General features: G+C 45.7%; 1 protein-coding gene across 1 annotated transcript in view; it reads right to left on the reverse strand.

The window, feature by feature from the left end:
- Nucleotides 1-8,561: 8,561 nt before the first annotated feature.
- nhsa (Nance-Horan syndrome a (congenital cataracts and dental anomalies)) overlaps nt 8,562-17,941 on the reverse strand; it is a 43,892-nt gene continuing 34,512 nt past the window's right edge. The window contains exons 3-9 of the mRNA XM_068743363.1: nt 17,213-17,346; nt 16,547-16,609; nt 14,641-14,833; nt 12,961-13,092; nt 9,951-12,785; nt 9,240-9,363; nt 8,562-9,165 (exon numbers count right to left, since the gene is read on the reverse strand). Of these exons, the coding sequence (XP_068599464.1) occupies nt 8,562-9,165; nt 9,240-9,363; nt 9,951-12,785; nt 12,961-13,092; nt 14,641-14,833; nt 16,547-16,609; nt 17,213-17,346 (4,085 nt within the window). The remainder of the gene's footprint in view (nt 9,166-9,239; nt 9,364-9,950; nt 12,786-12,960; nt 13,093-14,640; nt 14,834-16,546; nt 16,610-17,212; nt 17,347-17,941) is intronic.

A 17,941-nucleotide genomic window follows, 5' to 3' on the forward strand; every position in this document is an offset into this window, starting at 1 on the left:
CGTTTTCCTGCCCCGTGTCCATCTCTTCAAAGGTTTTATCAAAGATCCCTCAGACAGTTTATAGAGAATAAATGGAAACGCATTCTGTAAATGCTTCCCATTGTTCCCCTCCTCCACTTGAAGTGTGTTCATCCGGGGGGGGGGGGGTAATACACCATACCCAGCTGAAGGTACCCGAGAACATCAAAGGCTGCAAGACGGGTTTATGATCGATCACCGATCCATTCATGCATCTATCGCTCCAGTGCTGCATCTCTGTCACGTTGCTCTTAAATCTAAAATCTTTTTTTGTCATTGCTGATGGAAATACAGTACAGTACACACACACACACACACACACACACACACACACACACACGTCCTGGTTGTCAGCTCTGATCGATGGTGACACTCCTCCTGCGTGTCTGTCTATACTTCCTACTGATGAAAGCAGCAAGGAGCCACTTTAAAACAGCCTCAAATAAAACAACCAAGTAAACTAAATTAAATTCACGCATGTAGCGAGACGCTTCTTTCTGCGAGCAGCCTTCATGTGGTGTGGGGTTGCCTCACTGAGCGGCGAGGAGGAGCTCAGTGAGGCTTTTATATGGTTCTGAGACTTTGTAATATGGTTCTGATGGATCACACTGGGGGGGGGGGGGTTCTACAGCCAGCCGTTAACCTTGTTGTTGCCTTACACATGGGGAAACGTCTGGGAAGTGTGTGCGCGGGGGGGGGGGGGGGGGGGGGGTTAGCAAAACATAAACGTGCTAAAACATATATTTTAAGAGCTCAATGAAAGATGGTGCTGTTGTAGCTTCAGGCTTCTGTTCATCGTCTCGCCGGTTCTCAGAGCAGCAGGCCGACAGGCCGCGGCCGTCTGTATGAACAACACACACACACACACACACGCATGAAGAAATCTCCTTCATCAGAGCTCCTCTTCAGATCACTAATACCACCGTTAGGAGGACGTGAGCCCCACTAACATCGCGGGTCATGAGGTCTGCGGCACGATAAACCCTCGCTGACCGATATGAAAGAAGTCTTTCTTGGTTGATAATCCTCTTCTGTCACAGACGAGTAGTTTGACACAAAGTCTGTCAGGCACAAAGACGACAAATAAGATAAACTCAATCTAATGGTCTCTCTTAGTTAAGCTGTCAGGATGAAGAAATAGCAAGCGCTTTACTCCGGGCCTTCAGATCAGCAGCCCCGATGCTCGCCGCCAGCGTGAGGCGCCGCCGTCCTCCACTTCCATCACGAGAGCACAGCGTCAAACAGACGAGCAGCAGGAGCGGGAAGTTCAGCCAGCGGTCGTCTTTGTGTCGTCCCTGTTTACACCGTGTGACGGTGCACGCTTGCTTCGTCTCGGCGTTGTCACGGAGAGGGAAGGCCGACGACGGAGGTCACATGAGCGTCAACAGACATCTTGCCGATGTCCAAAACAGTCTGTTTAATCTTTCTTTTCTGGGACGGGTTCAAAGACAAACTCCTCTGGGTAAATCCGACGCCTTTCAAACAGTCCAGTCAGGCCAATAGGGGACTGCTAAGACGCCACCCCATAAATAACTGTCGGTTAAACTTGCCCATCTCCCCAAATCCAGCTCATTAACAGATTTAGACGTTCCCTTTATCGAATTATGACGGGTTATAAATAGCACCAGTGTGTTTGACATGAGCTAATGTTGGAAACGTGCAACAGAAATGCAATCGTGTTGTAGTTGTTGAATGGATGCAGATAAGGCAGAGCAGCACACCCAGCACTGCTCACGGCTTCATCTGTAAGAGGTTAATGTTCGCCAGCCAGTAACGTCTAATTGACTAAATAGCAAGAAGAGACCCGACACGGAGCCAAATGAAATCCCTCCCCTGTCCCCGTTACTGTAATCATTCCCACATTTCCTTTTTTCCTCCGTGCCTCATTGATGGAATGTATGCTTTACTGAGTCAATAGCGGAGAGAAAACAACAAGGCCTTGACTCCAGTTTAGAGCAGTCGAAACGCGTCAGGAAAAGCTCACTAGAATATTCCCTTGGTTTAGGTTTGATTTAGAGCTCGGAGAGAACAGAGCAGCACGGATGGAGCACGGATGACGATCTAAAGGTCGTCACCCTCAACGCCCCTATGCTCCAATAGCCAATTACATCTCATTATGGGGACACCTGGAGCAGAATTCATGAGCTGCACATCCTTAGGCAGATGCTGGCCGCGCTCACATCACGCAGAATTGCTTTAATTCAGCCGGTCCAGCTGATCTCAGTACTCAGTCAAATATAATGAATAATTGAACACTGCTAATTTGTTTATCCATGATTATGACTACTGCACGGTCATCTCACGGAAGTAAAACAACTGAACGGGTTCCATGAATACCGATGGGAGGACGCGTCCTGGGCCAGAATAGACCCCAATCAATTTTGATTGATCTGAATAAAGGGGAGGATGAAGGCTTCGGGGAATGATTTGGCTTTGAATAATGGATGAATCTTGATGGAAAACAATCTGGCATATTTAGGGTCTTGGTATCTCTATGAGTTTTCTGTGTGGGTCCAGATACAGATGTGGAGCTACGAGATGTACATGGTGTTGTTGTTTAACATCCAGTCACATTCAATTATGGATATATGGCAAAGAGTTGATCTTATATAGAATGTGATTACATTTAAAAACAAAATCAGATTCATAGCCTATATGTTTATACTAAGGCTTAAAATATTGAATCGTGTACTTTAAATATATGTATGTAATTACGTTACGGGCCTTCTAGGGAAAATGAATATTTATTTTAAGGTTGCTGTAATAAATCTACAATTTCCCTCAGTAAAATCAGAATGAAAAAAGATTAGAAACAAAAACAGCAGCAGATTAGCATATCGATTTGTCTACCCATTCGTCATAAATCTAGAGCTATTGTCTTACGCCGGTGACGTCATAGCACATGTAACAGGACAATAATGTAAGCAAATGTCCAGATTTTTAAAAATCGATGCATTTAAATGTCTCGGCCGTCCCACCCACGCACAAACACGCACAAACACGCACAAACACACCACGGGCCCGGTCACCGGACGGCCGGTTCGCCCCGGGCAGCGGGCGCGTCACGGATGAGCGTCTCCGTAGCGCACGGAGGGGGCTGCGGGCGCGTCACGCAGGGCAGAGAGGCTTCACGTTGAACTGGCGTGTATTTAAAATAAAAAGCTGACAGGCGACACAAGCTGTCGCAATAGCGAAATAATTACCAAATGAATTCACGTGCACATTTGTGAGCGCGTTAATATTTCGTGTCTGAGAGGCGCTGGAGGCGCGCTCGATCAGCCGCTTTCATCTCCTTCCTTCAGCGTCATTCTCCTATAAAACGGCAGCATTTACTCACCTATCAAGCAGACGAGCGCGTTAGCAGCCCGTCAGACCGGCGGGCCTCTCCCCGGAATCAGTAAATGACGGCCGTAATTCTTTACAATAAATAGATACGGCTTCTATTTATCTCTTTAATGCGGCGCAGTCGCAGCGACTCCAGACTGAAGCTGCGCGCGCAGCCGCGTCGGCGGGTCCTCCCCCCTCCCGTCGACGCCAGACTGTCAGAAAACAAGAAATATAGAAAATAATAAAAATAATAGGTAAAATCCTAACATAAAACCATCTTTATATCTGATTATGTCATCTCTGTTGAGGTCGGGACCCTCACAAGTTCAAAGGGTCCTCACCTTACCTCAGGACAAGGAGGTAAAATACTAATGTTTGAACTAAAGGGTTCATTTATCAAGCTTTCCTCCTGTATTTACATTCGTGTTAAAATTTGCCATATAATTGGGTTTAAATGGATATAGCTTCTCCAAGGCAACATGGGTATCCTTACGGTCTCCAAATTACAGACCGGTATAATGTGTCCCGTGTTATTAAATAATTTTGCATAAATGAAGATGTGACATTTTGCTGGTTTCTGTGGGAGGAGCATAGTAATAGATGGCATGTGATTCCATTTCATCCTTTTATTTCTTTAATAGTACTCTCGGCGGTATCAGCCTGGTGACATATGACAGAAGGAGAAGAGAATAGACTTTGGCAGCTGTGGATGGAGGTCTGGTGGTGACGGGCCCGGCTGAGCAGGATCCCTTGGGTATCCATATCAGTCCTCGCCAGCCTGGGGCTGTGCCTCGGGCCACGGGCCCCCGGGGCCTCTTATTGTTCCGCAGGGAGTCTGTTTAATGCACTAATGAGCCTCACAATACACCCTGGTGTCCTGGTGCTGACGTTAGTGCGGTTTCCTCCTCAGCGGCTCTACCCCCACCCTGCCAGCATTATGACATTTTTATGGAAATTAATTCTATGTGAATTGGAGAATGTGACATTAAAAAAAATTCAAATGTGATGATTGAATAATCGTCATTGTTTACCACTAGTCTCTTAATATGAATTCAACACAACGATATAGAATTGCATTTACTATACTTATACATATAAATTCGTAATCTGGAGGCCGTTTGATTGCTTATTGCATTTGGGGGTTGGGTTACTGGGTTGGGATTAGAGACCCTCCCAAGGGTTATCAATAATCCTGGACCCTTCTGACTCAGAAATAATCTCGCTGCACCCCTCAGATGACTGAAAATATCAGCATGACAAAGTAAATATTGGGAAGGCAGCGACTCTGAATGAAGTCCAGTAAAATAAACAGTGCACACAATGAAAAGGCATGAGAGGCATCAGCTGTGAAGGCTTGAGGGGCTCAATTAGAGCAGTAACTATGAACTGAGATGATGAAGTGCTCTACCTCTGGATTGGGTAGAATAAACACAAATCAGCATGAAGGCCTTTGTTTTCTGCACAAACATATATCCCAGACAGACGGGTGAACGGTCGTCTGCAAATGTTGACTTCAATTCCATTTATTTTGTCAACAGGCTTCACGACAAATAGTCAGACGAAAATATCATAGCTGTAAACTTAATTAACGTCGATTAATTTGTATAACTGAATTGAAAATGTAAAAAAAAGTGCACAAACTCCAAGTTGTTTAAAAGCCCTCCCCCCCCAAAAGTATGAATATTTTTATTACTATTACTGTAAATGACACTAGCTACCTGATAACTTCCCCTTGCATTTGTAACAAGCGCTGAGCAGCTGTGTTTGCTGTTTTTGATTTTTGTCTTTCATCCATTCTTCATACTCAGACAATGATAAAACGAAGTTGGGCTGACTTCCTTTTGAGGACTGTACAATATCTTCAGTGCTTTGTTGAGAGCTGCAGAGTACAAAGCGTTTCGCACCACTCAGAGTCCAACGATGGCAGAAAGACGTCTCCGTTGTCATCCGGCTTCAAAGCCAGCTGTCTTTGTCTGACCTTAAATCAGCCTTTTCCCATTTGTTCTCCACATTGTGATGCATCCCATATTTTTCTACTAAGAGTGAAAACACTTGATTTCTGCACCACCGAGCACTTATGCCAAGGCATTATGGTACTTGAGATCTGGGTCACAGTCAGTGTGCTTTTTTCATGGGTACCCACTCGGGCTGCCAAACAGTCCCAAGCTCTGTTTACCTTTCCCCCCCCTCTTCTCTTACAATCTCTGCTCTGTTTACATAAACCAACCGAGAACAAGGAGTTTTTTGTCCATTTTCTCGCCTGCCTGACATTAGCCAGAGCAACAAAGAGAATTCACACCGACTTTGGATCTGGATCCTGAGCATGAAAGTGATATAACACATGCATAGCTGGAGCTGAGCCTTAGATGGAAACTGGTTCAGATGAAATCTTAAAGAATCGTCATCTGTGTTTTTTTTCTCTGTGACTGAGTAGCTTCATCAAAATTCACCAGAAGAGTTTAACGTGAACTGAGCTGAATGGGCGCCCTCTAGTGGCCATCTCAAGTCAATGCAGCTACGTATTCTTCAATGAACTGTATAAGAGTTTATTATTTAATCTAATAGGATGATTAAATATGAATATATGAATAGGCCCCCGACATGGCAACACTATTTTGCATGATACAGGAATTTCCCTGCGATGCCAACAATATATTTTTATTTCCAAACATTGTATATATTGCATGGCTTTCTGATGATATCCACGGATGAACAGACGATAAAAGGGACGACGACTCCTGTGAAGATTGCAATGGTTCTTGGGGTTAGGTCTTTGTGTCATATTTACTTCAAAAGAGAAAAACTAGGGATTGTTCTTCGTATTCCTAGGTGCCGGTACTGGTGCATTTATTAGAGGTGGCTGAAATGAACAAATTTGAGCTATTATGATGCTTTCCAATGTGTTTGAACTTCTGTTTAAAATAAAATCCTAGAACATAACGTAATTTCAGCTGTAAAATAGTGGAATACAGGCAGAAAGCAACATGTATAAATACTTCAGGTACGTGTCACAGGGGGAGTCGAGTAACACGTGGCGTATTCTCATTATGTATTTATTACGTCACCCTCAACCTAAGGACAATGCCCATCACTGACGCGGAGCCATTTTCAAAGCAATCACATTTATTTGTCTCATTTAAAAACATTTTCTAAGCAGCCTGTGCTGCTGCTGCAGAACTCGGCTTCGATTCGGTTTACACAATGCTTACTAAAAAAATAAATACGAGACAAGTGTTTCACAACTCAAAAATATACAAAGGTCTGAAATTAATGTAAACTCTGAAACTTTTTTTTTGTACACAAAGAAACAATTCAACAACCGTTGACACAGTTCCAAAACTCATCGTATTTACAGGTTTTTATACAAAAGAAATACACAAAGTGGATACCTATGGAGGGCAATCTGGAGTGAAATGCAACTAGTACCATGCGCCACGCTGTAAATCTTCTTTAATAGTGTTTTCATGAACGCTTCAGTCAAGTAAATGAGAGGAGAAAAAGAGTTCGATGCCATTCTAGTATGTGCATGTTCTAGCCTTTGGCAGAAGCATCTGTTCCACTCCTGAGTGTACTCAGAGAGTGGATATTATCGAAGGAAAGTCAAACAGCTCCATGTAAAGATCTACAAATATCTCTCCAGGTACAGCAAGAGACAAATGAAACTTCACAAACATCAGTGTATCAGTGCAAAAAGGAGAATAATGGGAAATACAAAAGGTTGGAATGATGGTTTACAGACGAACCCTTTGTGTACCCTGTTCTGTGACATTGCTTTAGTACGGAGAACCATTAAGGCCAAAATTAAGCTATTTACAGAGCGTACCGAGGGACAACGACTGCCTTCACTTTGCATAATAGTTATTAGAGTTACTGCAGCAATCCTGCAGTAAACACCATGTACTTGGCATTATGGTGAATCAGGGTCAAAACTAAAACCTCATTTGTAGCTTATAATGGTTCTTGTCAGCCTTTAATGACATTATGGTGTTGCTTTCCTATTTGTCTCTGCAACCATTGTCTGAAATAAGATTTAAAGTTTGTCCCTTACAGGCAAAATAGGCATCTGGCCAGGTATAAAACATAAATAGAGCTTTTAATGTTTGTTTGTTTTGCAAGACTGTGAAAGGCTAGAGCTCAAAGGGGAATTAAATAGAAGTGCATATGTAAAAAAAATAAAAATAAATGAACAGCAGCAAACGCTACTTCCCTAAATCCGTAACTTGCTCCGTATTTAACACCACGGCCTCCATCTGAACCCAAACGTCTCACAAACACTTGCTGAGGCCCAACTAAGCTGCTTCGTCACTTGCTGAGTAAAATAAGGCATATTAGATCCTGCTGAACACGTTCCACAATCCCTCCTCGCACCACGTCAGCAAACCAGGAAAGACCATTGTTACATTTATGTTGAAAAACACAAACATCTTGTTTCACAACCTCCGACCTTTTTGACCACTTTGCATGTCAACCTGCAATTTCTGTCTCTTGTTTACATTAGAGCTTGGCTTTGACATTTCATCTCATCTCGAGAGTTATTCTTCTTATTGCATGAGAATGAAACGACGTTCGAGTAAGTAACGATTTAAAACGCTTGTGTAAAATATGAATTGATGCATTGAGGCTTTACATTTATTTCCGCTGTTTCTCACAGTGTTAGTCCTGATGTTCTGGATTTAAAATAATCTGTGTAACTGGCTTCAAGAGATGCAAAAGTGTGTCTGGTTGCATAGGTATTCACAGAATACATAGTTAATCCAATATATTTAAGAAGCTAAAAAAAATGTTTTATTTTGTATTCTAAAAGATAAATCAGAGAGCAGACCTGTTCGGATTAAACGTTGGGCTGAAGGAAGGCAACCATTGGAGTGTGGTACAGGGCCAGGAACTAATATAAAGGTTTTATGGGACCATGAAGGGGTTAACTAGAGTAATGTTCTGCTCATCATTTGTATTTGATCCTATTGTTTCTACAGAATGCATGTCTGGGTCCCTCTTCCTCATGTTAAGTGTTCTATCAGGATAATATTTATAAAAAATCTATGTATAAAATAGCTTGGAACCCAGGTGACAGTATCAAAAGGAAACAGCGTTAAACTCTGCTCCAATCACTAAATTCATGATTATTGATAACATAGTTTGACAAACTCATTCTGGTCCATTTGTGATTTTTTTTTTTGTAAACTATCCAAATAATTTCAACGCTTCTACTCTGTCTTCTATGTGGAGCCCTGTGATGAACGGTCGTCATGAGGACTTCCATCCGAGTTCTCCGTCTCTCCCTCAGAGATGGCTTGCATGGGCGCAGAGAAAAGTCTGCCGCGCATGCCGTAGCGGCTGCTGTTGGCGGGCGGGGGGATTCTGGAGCGGCCCTGCCTGGAAGCAGCAGCAGGAGAGGTCAAGGACTTTGGGGAGAAGCTCTCAGCGCTGGCTTTGGGGTAGGGGCTGTAGAGCTGATCTGGTCCTGGTGGATGCAGGGGGGATGCGGAGTCTTCAGGCTGTCTGGGAGACTCTTCCAGGGAGTCTCCAGGAGCTTTAGGAGTGATGGGACTTTTGAGAATCTCTGTAGCAGACATGCGGTAGCTCGAGTCGGAGCGGCTGCCCTTTTTCAGCAGCAGCAGTTTGAACTCCTCGTTGGAGGTGCTGGACTTCTTTACATTTCTGTAGATAGACCCGCTGACCCTCTGCGGGCCGGGTGGGGTCGCCGTGGAGACTGGGGAGCTCACGGCGCTGCTGGGTGGCGTGTTCCCCGACGAGGCACCGAGGCGGTTCCTCATGCCCACCTCAGCAGAATCCTTCCTGCCCAACACTTTCCTTTTAGACCTGAAGATGAAGAAATGCAGCTCAGAGTCTACATGCAGAGCGAACATAAGGATGCCGCCGGTCAGACTGCTCACCTGTGTATCATAGCAAACAGATCCTCGGTGGTTCGAGACTTGGTGGGGGACAGAAACACGCCGTCATCCTCCGGCTTTGACTCATCGCTCAGAGCAGACACAGCGTTATCGGCGGACTTAAAGTCTGCAGGAAGAAATATACCAATGATTAACTTGTGATCATTTTCATTGCTGATCAATAACAATGTGATTCTTTTTATGTCGGAGATGTAAGTCTGTTTAGTGGCCAAAAGATCTTCGGCTAAAACTGACATTAAGGACAAAACGTAGCACAATGTGAAAATTGGTCTCAGGGAATTTTGTTTGCTTTCACAATGAATTACTTTAAAGAGCAAACTGCTATAAAACATATTTTATGCAAACCCTTGAATCCTTTCAAATTTGTCAAGACTGTAAAAATGTTTTACTTTGATATTTACTTACGGTATTTAATCATGAACATTTCCTGGTGCAGCGAAATAATACTGCTGCCCAGTATTCGGGGGGCTTCTAGAACAATCTTGAGAACTGATTGATCGCCCCTCTACATCAATGTAACTGTTGATCTGATCCCTGAAAGGCATTGCTACTGACTTCGACCCCAAAGAGAGAGTTGGCCAGGAGTCCAGAGAGGAAGCTACATATGCTTGTGTGCTCAGAACCAGTCCAGAACCTGGAGGGTCGTCACCTTTGCATGCTTGACCTCCAATAAGAGAAAGACTCGCTCTCTACCTTTACTGAAGTATTCCTCCGTCTCTGCCGTGGACTCCTCGTGGCCGTCCTGGGAGGCACTTTGAGCTGAAACACCCGACGACTCGCTTGATGTTTCTGCTTCTGGGATACTTTCATTACTGATTGAACTCATCATCTCTGATTGTCCTTCAGTAGCAGGCACTTTAGGAGGACTGCTGGGTTCCTCTGGTGAACTGTGCTGGCCCGAGAGCGGAGGTTGTGTCTCACACGGCTCTACTTCAAATGGCTCAGGCGTTTGCTGCTGTAAAGGCTCTGTTGACGGGGGCCTTTGGCAGACAGGGGCCCCCGGAGACTCTCTGCACACCTGTCCTTCTTGACAAGTGGCGCTCCCTGGGATGTCTAACGATGGCTCCGACTGCGGCATGAAAGCAGCCTTACTCTCAAAGGGAGCGTCTCTGTCCTGATTGGTCCACTGTTCGCACTGAGGTGTTGGTTCTCCATCTGCAAGCTCTTCGTTTGAGGTAAACATGGATTCAGACGAGCCCTCTGAGGACGCGCGATGCTGATGTGAGTTGTGTAACAGAGGACTCTTCAGCTCGAAGGATTTGCAACCAGAAAGTGTGCTGACTATGTTCACAGCGGGACACGTGGAGGTTTTTTTGTCCTCACGACTTCCTTCGGGATCCTTGCTGATAGATCGGAGCTGCACTGAGCTGAGCGCCGCAGGCGTGATGGACATGGAATGGACATTAAACGAATGTGAGCTAGGTGGCGCTGCAGCGCCGGCTGACGCTGCTTCTTTACATTTATTTTGGTGGAGGTTTTGAATGTGGGGCCGGTAAGTTGAGGCCTTGTTAGCGACATTCTGAAAAGCACATAAGTTGAGGTGTGAAGGAGGAATTATCGGTAGCTCCAGGTCTCGTTTCGAGTCGGTTCCATCCCTACACGGGAGTGGCTGCAGTGACAGCGACGAGAGGGACGACTTCCTCTCGGGGACTTTGGGCTTTCTCTTTCCCCTGGATGGTGACAGCGGTCCAGGAAAGAAGGCAGAGGGGAGAGACGAGGTGGGGGTTTCGGACTGACTGGAGTAACCGCTGGACGGGCTGGCCAGGCCCGCCAGCGTCTCTGGCGACGCCAGCTTGAAGTCTCCCTCTACCGATGGCAGTGAGGGGGTGGTGGCTCTGGAGCCAGGCTGCGACGTCTGAGACTCGGAGCTCTCCTGTGACTTGACGCATTCAATAACAGTGGTACCCGTCGCCGTGCTGGAGTTTGATAAAGATCGATAAGGATCACTGGATTTTAAATCGTTCAGCAACCACAGATCTGCATAGTCTGACTGTACAACCCCTTCATCCTTAAAGGAATGAGCATCTGTGCAGCTAAACGCACCCAGATCTGGTAGGACAGAGTCTCCCACCCCCCAAACCACAAGGGGCTCTCGGACAACTGAAGAGTTTTCTAAAAGTGTGGGGGAACCGGACAAAACCAGTTTCAGGTCCCTCTCCTTGGAAGACCGTGGGAGTTGCTGCCCGCATGAAATCTTTGGTTGGGTCTTGTCAGGGATGTTTCCCTCGCTGCATATTTTTCTTAAGGACGAGCTCCTCTTAGGTGGACACGGCTTCGCCTTCTGCTTCCGTAACGAGAGGCAGTTTCTTCCCAGAGTCACGCGACGACTTAGGTCGGATAGGCCACAATCGGCGCCGGGTTCTGCATAGTTGTAAGTGAAGCTTTTGCTGCCTTGTAGCCCACAGTCAAAGTGCATGGATGTGTAGTACCCCTCGGTGTCAACGGAGTAGTGCGAGACGGTGTCGGCTTTCTCTGACGGAGGCTTGTCGGAGAAGCTGCTCTCACAGGTGGCCATGCTGGTGAAGCTGGGACAGCCCAGGCTGCTCTCCGCCTCTCTGCTCGGCTCAGGGCTGAAGCCCTGCGAGCGAGGAGGGCCCGGGTGCGGGTATCCCCACTCCCTCTCTATAGGAGTGCTGACTCCTGCGTCCTCTAATATATCCATGGCTGTGGAGGAGAAGGAGCCCGTCCGCTGGGCCCTGAGGCCCTGGTACTGGTCCAGCGTGAAGCTGGTCTGGTCATCGCTGTGGTGGGTGGCGGCGTTTAGGGAGAGCTCAGAGTCGCAGTGGGAGGAGCCTGTCAGCGGTGGCGAGGCTGCTGGAAGGATTGTTTCTGAGGTCTGTGAGGGGCAGGTGGAGCTGCTCCCACTCCAGTTACCACTTGAAGACTGGTGGTCGTCCTTGTGGTCCACCGGGCCTCCCAGAACCCCTGCGACGGAGACGGAGTGGACGGGGCTACTGAAGGTGTCTGAGCTGGATGAGATCTCACAGCTGCCCATGTCGACATTCCTCGGCAGCTGGGATCTGGTCCTCGCCATCCAGCTGCACTCTGGGCTTTCCGACAGCTGCTTGTACTTCAGGCCCAACTGGAGTTCGGACATGGCCTGGTCGTCTGTGCTCTCTTCATCTTTAAGAAGCAACTGTCCAGGTCCAGACAGGAAGTTCCCAGTGTCAAAGCGGGAGGTCTCATCGTCGCTCTCATTATGTCCGTTGTCTATAATCCGGTTCCCGTCTCGGGGAAGACTCCTGGAGCGCAGGTGTGCGTCCACCGAGGAGGCAAACATGGCGGCGGCGCTGTCCGGCAGATACGAGATGTTGCCTGCAGAATAGGAAAGAGAAAGGGAGAGTCCCTGGCCTCTCTGGGATCTGATCCGTCTCCTAGATGGCGCTCCTGAGATCAGAAAGTCTTCTGTCTGACAGCCTGAGTCTCTGGTGCTGAGATGGCCGGCCAGCTCCTCGCCGGAAGGCGTGATGTCAAGACTGGCATGAACAATCACCGTCCGGTCTCTAGAGCCAGGGGAGTCATCAGAGTCTGAAGGAAGCACACAAAACAACAAATATCTCAACTGCTGTGATGTGATTTATGTTGTCGTTGTTTGACGCTGATCTCTTCATTAACATTAACATTAAATTACCTTCAGTCTGAGCTAACTGTCAGGTAAGCTGAGTGTTTGTCTCATAAATGCACACGACAGTAAGTCACATACCTAGATCTCGGTGCACTTGTCTGGGAATGCCGGCGACAGTCCTCCGTCTCCTCAGCTTCCTCCTCCTCTGAAGAACCGACTGTGAATGAACTAGTGAGCAGCGCACACTAGCATCTCTGTCAAAGCCAACCCCTGCAACGGAGAAGGGTACATCTGAAGAATCTTTGTCTGGTGGCTGCTGCAGCCGTCCCTTCTTTAACTGCCTCGTTGTCTCATGAAGAATATCTGCAGAGATCTGATTATTGTCTGATTATCTGAACGCAGTAGGCAATCTAATGCTGTTGGATTAAAATGTTGAGCTGTCACAGTATGAAAGTAGAGTACAGAAATAAATAAAATATACAGTGGAATGTATTACCCCAGAAAGGACCCTGAACTAAGGTAAAAATCATGTTCACTTCCTCTTCAGTTTTGTTGTTTCATCCTTTCCTGCCTTTCACCACCCAACAAAACGGTCACGTGATTTAAGCACCATAGCAATCTCTGGACTTGACTCTCAATGTGCCCCTAAACCGTGCCTTACTCAGCCAAAGTAGGCGCATAACTCTTCCTCTGAGTCACTGAGTCACTGTGTGCAACGCAAATGAATTAAATAACATTGCGCAACACTTTTCAACACTTTGGGGAAAAAACACTAATTGGCATTCGGATCACATTGTCTCACAATCCCATGCACAAAGCTTTGAAGCGCGAGCCGGCTAACCGGCCACAGAACATGACTTGCACACTGAGAAGACTGTCTGCGGGAACATGATCAAAAGGACGAGAGTTCAATCACTGCAAAAAAAAAAAAAAATTTGCAATGACAAATGAGAATGAAGAAAACTCAACCCGACAACTTTTCAGCGTGAATTTCAGCAAAGAGAGCAGCAGGGCGTTTGTTTGGTAACTTCTGTCTTCTTTTAGTGTACGGTAAATAGCAAACAGACAATGTTAAGCAAACACTAGATTAGATTGATGCCACGCGCAGGTCTGAGCTTACTGGTTAGACTGGAAACAGGGAGACACAGCAAACACGGCTTTGTCAAGCAGCTGCTTGATTTAGAGTTTGGCTCTAAACCTAAATATTTATCTGCACGGTGACTTCCCTTGAGACTGGGCCTGGGGTAGTTTTGTCATTTACCTGATTGACTATAGGCTTCCTCTAACTGAGGTGCTGCTTTGCTGTCGTTTGTATTTTGTGTAAGAGGCTGACCAGGCAAAGAGCTTTCTTTTACAAGCTTGTAGCTCTAGTTTTGTAAGATTATTTTCTTAAAATTAAATGTCTGCTTGTCTGTTCTTGACTGCAACTCAAAACAAAACACACAATTGAAAAAATATTTTCCGTGGATGAGCTGGGTCATAGCATGCGACTTCATCTGAGGTTAATTTATAAATCTAAAACGTGCTCGGTTGCGGTTGGACACTTTTGGACAGAACGGGCTAAATGTTTTCACTTGACCTCGCTGTGAACCTCAGTTCTTGTTATGCTTTCTCAATATTCCCATTTATCTGCAGGGAAGAAAACAAACAAGAGTTTGTCCTAAAATACTTAAAAAAAAAATATATATATAGAACAGTTAGAAACAGCTGACACCGCTGAGGGAAAGACTAACAAAGCAGTTTCAGAAATCTGTGCCACATCAAATTCATATCATAATTAGTGTATCACGAGATAAAACAGTGAATGCTTTCAATTACCGGTCACATTAATGGGGATGAGACATGAGTTGATGACTTGAGAATTGCTTTTCATTCTCTCTTCTGGGGTCGGCAGTGGCAGGGCTTTAGACCAGTTAGTCTGCTTGTCCAAGGTGGAGGGGGTGTTAGGGATGGGGAACTTAGACCAGTGGCCTATAGCCACCCCGTCAGGGTCTGGGTCAGAGGGCAGAGCCTGCAACAGATGGATATTTGCATGGTTATGGTGTTGAGGTTAGGTGGCATTACATGAGAAATAGTACAGAAGAGTTAGGAATGATCAAACTCAGTTCCTGTAGCGTAAATGTGTCGAGTGAAGTGATGTCAGGCAGGTATTCTAAACATGGTCATCTGGGAAAGAAGATGAAGGCTACATGCGGGTATTTTATGAAACTGCAGAGCAGTGACAACCCACACACACACACACACACACACACACACTCTTCCAGGAGCTCCGTTTCATGTTGGAGTCAAAGACATCACTCAGAGATTAAAATAAAAAGCATGCTTTAAGAAGAGAATGGAAAGCACAGGGAGAAACAACTCAGTTGGTTTCATGCAAAAAAGAAAAGAAAAGATTTGCAACATTATTCAAGAGGCATCTGGAGTTTTTCCAGTTTCAGAAACACAAAAAACCCGACGGTCTGACAGAGCATTTAAAGACATATCACTCAACACATGACAGGATAAATCATCATTCTGCTTGAAGACTAAGGCGTCTCCCTCCCTCAACAGCTACAGCCTTGGGCAGAAATATAAAAAAACGGTGTAAACAGTCATTTCTAGTCTCAAGACTTGTTTGCTCTTGAGTTCATGGTCTGACAGTCTGTGGCACCTAACCATAAACCGGAGTCTGCTGCACGAAAACAACACGACGGAAATGCTTCACGACAGCATTCCAGTGAGCAGCAGCTCACGCATGGATGCAGTCCTCCCCTCTGATCCTCCCTAACTCCCCCATCCCTCCTCAAACTTTCAAAATTGAATACTGTAGGTGACCTTTCAGGGTTTTCTCTCCCTGTTGAACAAATTTAAACAGCTCTTACCTTCGGCGTCCTATAAAGAGCCACATGTGAAACTGGGAGTGATTCCCTGGCTAAACTGGTTCATACTTCCACAACCCCGACAACCTTCCACCCCCCATTTAAAGCCAGCTCGGAGCCTTTGTGCTCTCTGTTCCCAGCAGACCAATGAGACACTGACAAAACCCCAGCCACAAAAGAAAACCGGTTTCCTTGGAGACTTCTCTCAACTAGTAGAAAAAAAAAAAATCAAAGGAAGAGCCTTTACAGCGGAGTTGACAACACAGAGGAAGTTTTAGAGGCGACTCTGTGAGGAAGGATGACAGGAAGGAAAGAAGAGAAGACCGTGTTTGGAGTCTGGCTTTGAGATCAGGCTTATTTCTGTCTCATGCTCTGCATTAGAACGATATATTCAGAGACAAAGCGCCACACTGAGAGAAACTATGCGCTCTCTCACGAATGGGTGCATGGAGGAAACCGCTGCACAGATGCATCATGGGTAATGGCAAACTACCAGAAGTTGACCCTATCATCAGAGAAACGCTGACTGCTGTGACTGTGGTTCACACAAACACATTCCTCGCATACGTGCAAAACTTAAAGTCCGTCTTTCCCGTCAAGCCCAAACAACAGCGACTGTCTGCGGGCACAAATGTGTGACGTGCCCCATGTGGATGAAACGTAAAGTGCTGCTTCAGTTTCACAGCAAACATGTTGTCAAAGGATGAAACCGGCAGAGACCATCTGCATCAGGAGGGCATGCATTTCAAAAGAGGCTCATGTGTAGGCTACAAGTCAGACAAAGGAGAACAGGCGAGGTGTTAAAAGGTGCAGGAGGGAAGGAGGGAAGGAGGGAAGGAGGGAAGGAGGGAAGGAGGGACCACTACCTTTCTGCTCCAGGGAGAGAAGCGGCAACATTCGGTAGGGGATGAGGAGCGGTTGGATTCAAACTAAATACAGGGTGAAAAAAACAACACAAAAACAGAAACGAACATGTTCAACTTAAACACGCAATCAAAAAGACAATGATGCGGCGGCAGACGTCGGATGGGACGTGTGAGCTGGAGAAACACGGGCGGGCTCATAACGACGATAAGATGAACGTTTAAGAAACTTCATTCATTTATTATTTATTTTACACACATTCCACTGACCCTTTACCTGAGTTTGTGCTAAATGAGTCGTTGCATCTTTAACGAGACTCTCTGGCTGCTTGAAGGGGAAAAATATAAACGTCACATCAAGTATATGAAAATCTGTCAAGAGAAAATTCACAATTCCTTTTGCTCAAAATGTAAACATTAAAAATGAACTCAACTCATTCAGTTTTAGTCCATTATTTGTTATCTATTTAAGGCAGTGAGATGAAGGAGAAACTGTTTGAACTCTTGACCAGTTGAAATGATAAGACTAATTACTAAGGACTGTTGGCTCCATCTGTCTGACCTGCTGACTTGCATTAACTAGCTCCCTGGCTTCCTAAGCATCACGAGTACAACACGTGGAGGAAAACTCGTCAGAATCCAAACACAGTACGATGTCAATCATCTCACCGTTGCCAGGTTTATGCCCCTCTTCTCTTGCCTCTGGGGGGTATTTGGGGAGGGGTACAGTGGCATCGGAGGCAATGCCGAGATGGATATTGTTACTCTCCTCTCCCTGCAGTCTGTTCGTCTCCTCTCGTGGTCTGCAGACAGGACAAGCTCACTGTGTCACCACCAGCCACATGAAAGGAGACTATTCACATTATATTATGTAAGACAAAAGTTTATTTTCGATAACTTGCTGATAGTAATCACATGCCACCGGTCAGGATGGTGGCAATGCCAGATATCTCTGTTCAACATGGGCCTGACTCTTTCAAATAAAAAAATCCAGAAAAAGAACACTGGAAATATTGAACTGTATCAACAGCACGGTCACAGATACGTACTGGTTGGACCGCACTTATGATTATTTATGTTTATGCCTGTAAAGGAGTATTTTAAGATCCATCCATCCATTTTCTTGTAGATGAGATGATCGCTTCCGGCTGCTTTTCTGCTTTGTGGGTCACGGTTGTTGTTGCTGGAGCCAGCTGACTAACCGAGAACCTTCTTGCCACCGTGCCATCAATTTTAAAGATCATTAAATCAAATCATTATACTGTATATCTTTCAACCAGGATGTAGTTACAACAACAGTCCAGCAGAGGGCAGAAGGACCCCAGAAAGACCAGGACCCTTCTGGTCAGATGCATCTATCCCAGTGGTGGCTTTTAAATAAATTTAAATTAAGTAGAA

Source organism: Brachionichthys hirsutus, chromosome 9, assembly GCF_040956055.1.
Source record: "Brachionichthys hirsutus isolate HB-005 chromosome 9, CSIRO-AGI_Bhir_v1, whole genome shotgun sequence".
Taxonomy (NCBI): Eukaryota; Metazoa; Chordata; class Actinopteri; order Lophiiformes; family Brachionichthyidae; genus Brachionichthys; species Brachionichthys hirsutus.